The sequence below is a fragment of the Micromesistius poutassou genome, assembly GCF_964030765.1.
Source record: "Micromesistius poutassou genome assembly, chromosome: 8".
Taxonomy (NCBI): Eukaryota; Metazoa; Chordata; class Actinopteri; order Gadiformes; family Gadidae; genus Micromesistius; species Micromesistius poutassou.
In genome coordinates, this window is record NC_140278.1 from 18820588 (window position 1) to 18829384 (window position 8797).

Genomic DNA, 8797 nt, shown 5'->3' on the forward strand with positions numbered 1-8797 from the left:
TACCTGATTTATTGTCTCGGTTATGCAGCAGAATCAAATGACTGCTGCAAAAGGAAAATTGCATTTTCCATTCATTTTATTGAGCATATTTAATACAATTTCAAGAGAAACGTTTTTATGATACAGCTTTGTACGACGCCAAGTCCATAGAAACTAGGAGGAAAACAATTATAATTACAAAGACTGGCTGCAGTGGTAAAAACAAACGTAGCGATTTCTCCGACACCACATTAACAATAACTGTTATTGATGATGCTGTGCGCTGCCGGCTCCATTCTTGGATGCAGACAAAAGGCGGGGAAGAAGAAAAAAACCCACAGGGGAGCTGGAGTGTGCATTCGCGAAAATGCATGACTACAATTAGAGCATTCATTTTTTTTAATCATGTTATATGACTTTGCAGAATAGTGCCAGATGTTTTCCACATGCCACAAAATAAACCCCAAACTTTGACGTATGTGAATCGGAGCCACTCCTAGATGGAAATAACAGTACTGCATCCCTCGGTGTGGCCCCGGGGGGGGGGGGGGGGGGCCCTCTACAGGGTCCAGGGAGCCTGGAACTCGGAGATGGGCAGCGGGGTGCAATGGTTCGTCTCAAAGTTCCTCATGTACTTGCGGGCCTTGTGGGAGAGAGAAGGAGAGGGTGTAAGGGAAAACAGTGGACAATGTGTGGGAGAGAGAAGGAGAGGGTGTAAAACAGTGGACAATGTGTGCTTACAGCACCTTTCATTTGCTAGCTAATAAGTTGCCAGACGGGTCAAGGTTGAGGAAGGATCAATTAAACAAGGAAGTGGTCATTAAACAGGAAAGGGGCGTTCTAGGGCATCCGCAACTGATGCCGTTGACTTTTGTTTGATGTTTAACGACTTCAATAACACACTGCTCGGTGGAATACATTACAGTGGGCAGCCGGGGAATGTGTTACTATGGCAACCAGGGAAAGTATTCCTCAGCTGTAATGTGGGATGTATTTTTTTTTTTTTTCTGAGAGTATGAGGGTATTTGGGGGGGGGGGGGGGAAGGTGAGCCAAGCTCAAACGAGGAAGAGGTAGCTTATTTAAGAGAGGGAAAGTTGTTCATATGGGTGAAGGCCAATAAGATTAGCTGGCAGTCGCATCAGAAAGGGTAGGGGGGGGGCGTGAGAGCAGTGTGGCTGCTTACCAGGAAGAGAGCGAGCTGCCGCCTGCACTCCAATGTCATATCCTCCCCTGGAACAGAAGAGCCACCATCAGATAGGAAACCAATTACAAGCGGACGAGGTAAACGGATCACATCAGCCTCTGAGGCAGCGGGTTCCCAACCTTTCTAAATCCGTGACCCCGTTTTGAGTTCCCCGTTTTGGTGCATCGACTTCCAAACATATCCATTCAACCGAATCAATATCTGCCCATAATAACAACGATGCCGTGGTGGACGGCCGCTTCGGCCCAAAATGCGCGTCACCGAATCTCCGTTGACCGCGAGGTAGTGAAACACTGAATGAAATGAAAGGCGACGGTCAGAGGAGTGGAATTGCATATTACCAACGCTCCAGGGGAAGGCGGTGCCGTTGTGCGTCCGATAGGACTGCAGCACGGAGACACACCAGTCGTCGTCCACCTCGTAGTGACTGTACACGGATGCTGCGCACACACACACAGTGGAGGGCAGATGACAATTTTGCACTGACATTGAAGGGGCCAGAAATAGACAAACACACAGTAGAGAGCGGATGACAATTTGCACTGACATTTAAATATTTTATTTGGGATTTTATCATTGGATTACATTCAAATGCTGAAAAAGGGCATGTGGATATTCAGAGCGTGTGTGTGTGTGTGTGTGTGTGCCCAGGAGTCAGCTCTCCGAGTTTAACATACTGCTCGGGGGGGATTGAAGAGGTAGCACAAATAAAAGGTCAGGGCTGGTGAGTGAACAGTTGATCTAATCTCTTCCTTCTGAACCCTACTGCACACCTTCAGGTAGGGTAGTGGTGTGGAGTCCCGAGCTAATCTAGCTCATTAAAAGGGATAACCGTTAATTCCCCCCCTCCTCCTCCTCCGCTTTCCCCCCTCCTGTACACCTCAACAAATGAGGTTGTGTTTTTCTATGCCACACTGACCACTAATGAAACCACCACATGCCTACCTTCTGCTATGGGGTTGGAGGCCCCCAGCCACTGTCGGACCACCCGGACCCCTTCGTCTGCCATCACCTTGGGGTACCTGGGAGGCAGAATGACATCACCTCTTACAGTGGGCATCGTACATATACACGAAAAAAAAAATATATATATATATCACGAAAAAGTAAGCCAATGGTAAGAACGAAGAAGTGAGCCGTGAAGTGAAAAAAAAAAAGTCAATTCATTCCGTTACCTAAACTGCAGGAGTTTGAGCAGCAGGTCATTTCCCCGGTTGGACATGATGTCCTCTGGTCCCCTGCGGAGCGGATCAAAAAAAACGAATAATCAAAAGACCAAAGAACCCCATTGGTGCAGTACATCATTATGAAGCGGTTTTACATAAAACCTCTCACTCACACCAGGCCGTCTGTACCGTGCCCGAGTGTGTTTGCCCCCTAAAGTCTAGATCGTTTGGCTGGTGTGAGCGCGCCGTCCGTACTCAAGTACAGTTCAATTCCGTGGCCTCAGAACACTTCAGAGAGGTGTGCTCAGGCACATTGTATTTATAGATATATGTATGTATATATATATTTATACAGGGTGCAATTTGTCAAAAAACCAGAGGTGGGGATGTGTTTTGGTTTTTTTGGAATCATGAAAAAATAGGCAATCATAATTCTTCTTTAAAGTTAATGGTAGGCCCCATTAGCCTACATTTCGAACAGTTGAACATTCATTTTTAATGCAAACTAAAAAGAATTAACTAAAAAGATTTAATTTTCCAAAAAAAAAAAAAAAGAGATGGGATGATCCCCCCAAAAAGAATCGCACCCTGTATTACAATTATTTTATTAAACGTATTGTATGTTACGCTTTAAGTTTAGGTAACACCTTTTGTGTTGAAAGCCTGGGTTAGGAGCTAGGACATGCTGTTCTGAACATCACCATGTGTGTAGGCAACATGCTTGCTGTAGCTTCGTGTTTTCATATGTCGTGATAGAGGTCGAAAGAGAGAGCACTTACGTGGTAGTGATGATCTCATCTTTAGTTCTCCGGATGAGCAACACTGGTCCCGGGTATCTGGGGGAGAAGCAACTAGTCACTCACTGTCCACATCTAGGAGAAGCTCTCAGTCCTAATGCTTCCTGCAGACGGAGTGGATCCTCATGCATATTCAGACTCAAACGTCCTGTACGAGGGATGGGCTTATTAACAGTGTTTTGATTATTTATATTAATTCTACTAAGTTCATTCCTAATATTTCTGTTCTTCAGCAATCTCTGAGCATAAATTTCAACATTAGTTTCATTTGGAGCTTCCAAGATAAGGACTTTGTGTTAGAAAACCCATTCTGCCTTCATGCAATATCGACTGGTTCATACATTTTCGAATAGAAAAAATACGAGTTACATTTTACTGCTAATCGTTACATTTTACTGATAATTATTTTAGCCTTCTCTGCTTTTGTTTACATTTTTAATAGATGTGCACAGGTTCATTATGAATCAATCTCTGCCACAGGTTTAAATTATTGTGCTAAATTATTCCTGGAAAGTCCTTCCAGAAACCAGGCGTCTTTCAACATTTTTACCACGTAATGGGCTCTACAAATAAAGATAAGGAGGGCAGATAAGGAGCTGCAGGGTGTCTTTAGCTGCTCTGGTTGAGTGCTGTTGTGTAGTCTTTGTGTTCTACTCACTGGCAGAGCTGCTTTGCGTTGTTCAGATTCATGTACTGCCTGACTGTGTGATGTACCAGCGGTGCTGAAATAAAAAAAGAAAACCATAGAATATGAAAGATATCTTGATAAGAGCACTTTTAGGCCCTGTGTGATTCATTCATTCTACTCCATTTATTATTTTTTAGCTTGTATGTCACAAACACTTCATTATCCAGCTCAGTTGCACTTCTACTGTCAAACCACGGTGTCACAAAAGCCAAGTTTCTATAGGAGGACATTACATTTTCGCTAACTCAATTTACATTACAGGAATTGGCAGTCGTGTTCTTAGTGAAGCTATGGAACTCAAACCCATCAGGATTGGACTTACTCCAACTGGCCGGCATGACTTTCAGGGCCAGCGGTAGGAGGTCATCAAAGGACGCGTCCAACACCACCGCCTGGAGCTCCGGATATGACATCACAGCCCAAGTGGCTGTGATAGGACAAACATGGGCGGAGGAAGTTGGAGAAGAGAATGCGAAAAGGAAATGAAGAAAAAAAAAAAGAGGTGTCAGAATTTAGGATTGACGAGAGACATGGTCATCATAATGGCATAGATAAAAACATTATATCAGATGTGTGTTATTCACTCTTCACATACCTGTGAATCCTCCAATGGACCAAGCATAAATAATGATGTCGTTGAGCTGGAAGCCCAGTTTTTGCATTGCGAACTGGATCACCACATCCATTGCATTGGCCTCATTCTGGGGGAAGGGGACTCCCTTGGGGAACGGGGGGGTAAAGCAAAGAACATTCATGTTGCCGAACACGCATGTACATAATTAAAACACGTGTAGAACCAGAGGCGCGGGGGCTCGGCTCGGCTATGCAGAATCGGAGTGATCCGAATCGTGTGCATGAAACTTTAATACCCTCAAGTCGGTGTCGCGTCTGATCACTGGAAACCACGAACGGGACAGGGCAAAAGTTACGTTTGGGAGGAGCTGCACTGAAATAGTCGGCTTACCGTGCTGCCTCCGAAGCCGGGGTGGTTCCATCCCAGTACAGAATAGCCTCCTGCAGCAGCCCACACACACGCACACACATACAACACAAGATTACTAATGCATAACATACTAAAGGTTTTAAAGATTTTTACATTACAGACATATGCAAAGTTGACGATAACCCACCTTCCAATGGAGTGTTCATACAGCCAACCTCATAGAAGCCTGCATTCCCCTCACAACAGATGACCTAAATAACGATTCAAAGGTTAAATAACGAAAAAGAAAAAAAGAAAAGAAAAAGGTTATCATGACTGAATCCGTTTAAATCTATAGGCTCAACTCCCGCATCACAACAGAAACCGGGGACACATTTACCAGAGTGCTTCCGCCCGGCCTTCCGTCTCCCCTGCGGTCCACGAACATGGTGTCGATCTCATTGCCGTCGCAGGCCACCAGCTTGTTCCTCTGGCCGTTGAACTGGAGAACACAACAGTCAGAAGAGGTGTCAGCGGCAAGGAGCTGGGGCTGTAGGTCTACAGTCCTCGTCACTTGTGTGGTGATTAACAAACGTGGTGGTGGTGGTGGTGGTGGTCACCTCCTCGATGAGCTTGGCCTGGCCTTGCTGAAGCATGGGCCTCATAGCTTTCTGCAGCAGGCCCACGGAGCCCGGGTAGAGCATCCTCCTCCCAAACGAGTGGGCGATGAGGAAACTGCAGCAGGGGGGGCGCGATATAGAGAGATCACGGTGACGTTCAGGGAACAGAGTGTATGAGGGTAGGCCTGGGCGATATGGCTGAAAGACGTATCACGATATAACTTGATCATATTGATCGATATCGATAACTGTTGATCATTTGAATGACCTAAAAATACTAGGACCATGCTTACCATGCTGGATTTAAACACTTCTGTTGAACACTTATTATGACCTTCCACTGTTCTTCATTGAGTATGGAAAAAGTATGGAAGTATGGAACCGTGTTTGTGTAACAAACCCAGCTGCTAGATTCAGTGGTCCAGTCTCAACTTATCGATATATATTGAACATGTTTTATATTGATATTGATCAAAAGTCTATCACGATACGATAATTTATTGCCCAGGCCAATATGAGGATTAGTGTAGAATAAGAGGTCCACGGAGGCCGCACACCGCATCATTCAATTCCCCATTGTCCTGCCGCTCGCCAAACCACAAGGCTTTAATGGGACTTTGATTCTCCAGGGAGAGACTGCGGTGTAGTGCGATGCAGTGCAGGTGTACCTGATCACGTGGCATGGCAGCGTGCGGACCTGTTGGAGGACACCGTCTGCCGCACCTCTCAGCCTGCTCTCTGGCTTAAGAAGAGACACACCTGCCTTGGACAACTTCCTGTGCCACACACACACACACGCGCGCGCGCACGCAGACACACACACACACACACACACACACACACGGTTATCAGTAACACAGGCGCAGACAACAGGACCCGCGTTTACCTGTATAATGCCGTCTGAAAAAAACAAAACATCCAACTTACGGATTACTGAATTCTGTCCAGCTGAAGTCCACAGGCCAGAAGGAGAAGTCAAAATCGAAGCATCTCAGTTTTTTCTACAACAGAGAAGAGAAGCATGAAACATGGACAAAAACTATCCTTTCTGACCTGATCCATCAGTCAGTTTAATTTTTTGGGAATCAGCGAAAAACAAAAAGGTCCTGGCCTCACCTTGTTACTAGGCGTATTGTTCTTCCTGGTTTCCTCCAGAATAGAAATGAACTGAACATACTCTGAGTTCTTCCATCTTCCCCAGCCTACACAACATCAAGTAGGAGAAAGAAAGGAGAATGAGATAGTGAGTGGAGGGAATGATGGAGGACTGTGTACTGTACTCCACAACACCAGAGGCAGAGGCCCCCATCCAGCGTGTCGCATTGCCTACTTTATATGCTTATGGAGAACTGCAGCACACCTTATGCAACCATCTCAAGGTTATGGCAATCATATTTATATGCAACAGCGTTGGTGGTAGAGGAGGAGGAGAAGACATGCAGGCCTTGATGGTTTATGAAAAGGTTGTAGCCTCACCTCTAAGACAGACCACGCCAAGAAGACAGATCAGAACCGTTCCCACATACTGACTGACGGGCACAAACTTACTGCTGCAGATATAACCTGTGGACAGAGAAGGGCCCATATAAACATATACTCCCATTCTCGCACACAGCACTTTGCAACAAGCATGTTATATATCACACACAGGACCAAATCCAGTCAGGAATTTAATGGAAATCATTAAGGTGCTTATTCATAATATACCCAATTGTACTGCAGTTGCTAAATAAACTATAACATAAACTATAACTATAAACTATAACATAAACTATAACAATGGCCTAACCCTTTGACAAAAATTTAACATTAAACAATACATTTATTGTGGAAGCATGTGCAGGCCAATATTGGTCCAAAGGTTTACCTTAACGATAAATGTACTACCTGTATTGACTTTTATTCTGCCAATGTGCAGATGTTTATCTGCCAATACAGGGCACCAAATCAAACCCACCTTTCCTGTAGAGATAGCAGAGCAGGAGAGGAGAACTGTAGTAAGACAGCGACCACAACACTGACGCCTGAAGGAACAAGAACACAAATGTGATTATTCATTTGACTTGATTCATTATTGCCTCGTTAAATGCATGTGTTACGGCACTCGTACTGACCCAGCCGATGACACTGTCAGTGTGTTTTTCAAGACGAAGGGGTTGGTAGTTCCATCCCTGAGAAACAGAAGGCAGACTCATTGACAAAACTATATTGCTCTCATTCATAGCCTCAGTGATGTCGAATCACTCATATCATCGTTCATTCAAAACGAAAACTCTAATCTTGGATTACTTTCGTTTTAGCTTTCCCAATTCCCGAGTAATACGAACCGATGCACTGCTGTAGTTACAAGTCGGAGATAACCTTGGTGTGCATGTGCATATAATGTCGTGTCTCCGTTTGAATGGACCGAGCTCTGGTTCGGTAGGTGACGAACTACTACTACTAACTATCATTTCAAAAACACAGCCGACACTTCGGGGGCCGCACAACAAGCTAGCCGTTTAAACCATACATATCCTCGCCGCTCGTCATGTCCTACGGATGAAAAACACTGAAATGGTCCATACCCTCCTCCTGGCGCTGCTTTCAGGTCGCGACTGGCCAGGAGAACTGTGAATTCGCTGTAAGTTAGGCCCAAAGAAAATACGAAGCCACATCCAACCGGCCATTATTCCTCTAAGACTACTACGGAAGCCCGCAGCAGCCGGAAAACGAAAACGAAACGAAACGCAAAAAAAACATTTTTTTTTTGTTGAATAATTATTTAAGAGTACTTAACTTTGCACAACACAACACACAAATTAATAATATTAAAAAAAAAAGCTATTGTGGTCAGATTTGTAATGTTAGAATATTACATTCATAAGCAATTAGTACAATTTACGGAATTTACACTCAAGTTTTTTTAGAACATATATTTTATTGTGTCTTGAAATTTAACCGGTCTTTGTTGTGTTGTACAACAACATACAAAAAAGGTAGAATAAGACTTCTCAAAACGGACTTCTTAATAATCTATCATCCTAAAGACAGTGTTACATCTCTCCCTTAACTGCCAATTTTGAGCACTAGGCTACTCTATTGTTAGGGCTACAGTAAGAGTCCTTATTGAAATTTTGTTTTATGCACATTACTTATTGATATATATTACCGTACAAAAACACTACATTTCACAGCAATACAGACTCAGTTGTTTTGTGTTAAATTTTGTGTCATTAATATATACGTGTATATATGTGTATATATGTGTATATATAAATAGGCCTATAGGTCACACGTCTTCCATCATATTTTTTTCAATGTAGGCCTACAAATTACACAAACAATTCAGTGGCATTTCCCTGACAAATTGACATCACATTTAATTGTTACTTCGGTTCAAGTACGCCTTCTGTTGCAGTTGAGGACCGAAAGAATTTG

At 43.9% G+C, this 8797-nt stretch overlaps 2 protein-coding genes across 3 annotated transcripts in view; both read right to left on the bottom strand.

The window, feature by feature from the left end:
* Positions 1–58: 58 nt before the first annotated feature.
* On the bottom strand, positions 59–8048 carry abhd16a (abhydrolase domain containing 16A, phospholipase). The gene is made up of 20 exons (XM_084472080.1): positions 7945–8048; positions 7492–7548; positions 7335–7401; positions 6854–6940; positions 6494–6579; positions 6305–6378; positions 6046–6153; positions 5378–5492; positions 5158–5259; positions 4966–5029; positions 4800–4849; positions 4431–4554; positions 4158–4262; positions 3806–3869; positions 3130–3186; positions 2360–2422; positions 2130–2206; positions 1526–1624; positions 1164–1210; positions 59–622 (listed from the first exon to the last, which is right to left on the bottom strand). Exons 1-20 carry the CDS (start codon positions 8044–8046, stop codon positions 539–541), a joined length of 1632 nt encoding a protein of 543 aa, XP_084328206.1. The 5' UTR covers positions 8047–8048; the 3' UTR covers positions 59–538.
* Positions 8049–8332: 284 nt separating this feature from the next.
* The window catches only part of g6fl (g6f-like), a 10154-nt gene continuing 9689 nt past the window's right edge, over positions 8333–8797 (bottom strand). For both annotated transcript variants that reach the window (XM_084472019.1, XM_084472018.1), the window contains exon 11: positions 8333–8797. This exon is cut by the window's right edge and continues 57 nt beyond it. The gene's annotated coding sequence lies outside the window, so the exon portion shown is untranslated.

What these genes read in the sequence shown, in the direction of transcription:
- abhd16a (XM_084472080.1), bottom strand. Translation starts at nt 8,046, where the DNA reads ATGGCCGGTTGGATGTGGCTTCGTATTTTCTTTGGGCCTAACTTACAG. An exon ending in TGGCGTGGTCTGTCTTAGAG is followed by an intron (nt 6,580 to 6,853) that starts GTGAGGCTACAA and finishes GATGTTGTGTAG; the next exon opens with GCTGGGGAAGATGGAAGAAC. An exon ending in CGCCTTCCCCTGGAGCGTTG is followed by an intron (nt 1,211 to 1,525) that starts GTAATATGCAAT and finishes CTTCTGTTCCAG; the next exon opens with GGGAGGATATGACATTGGAG.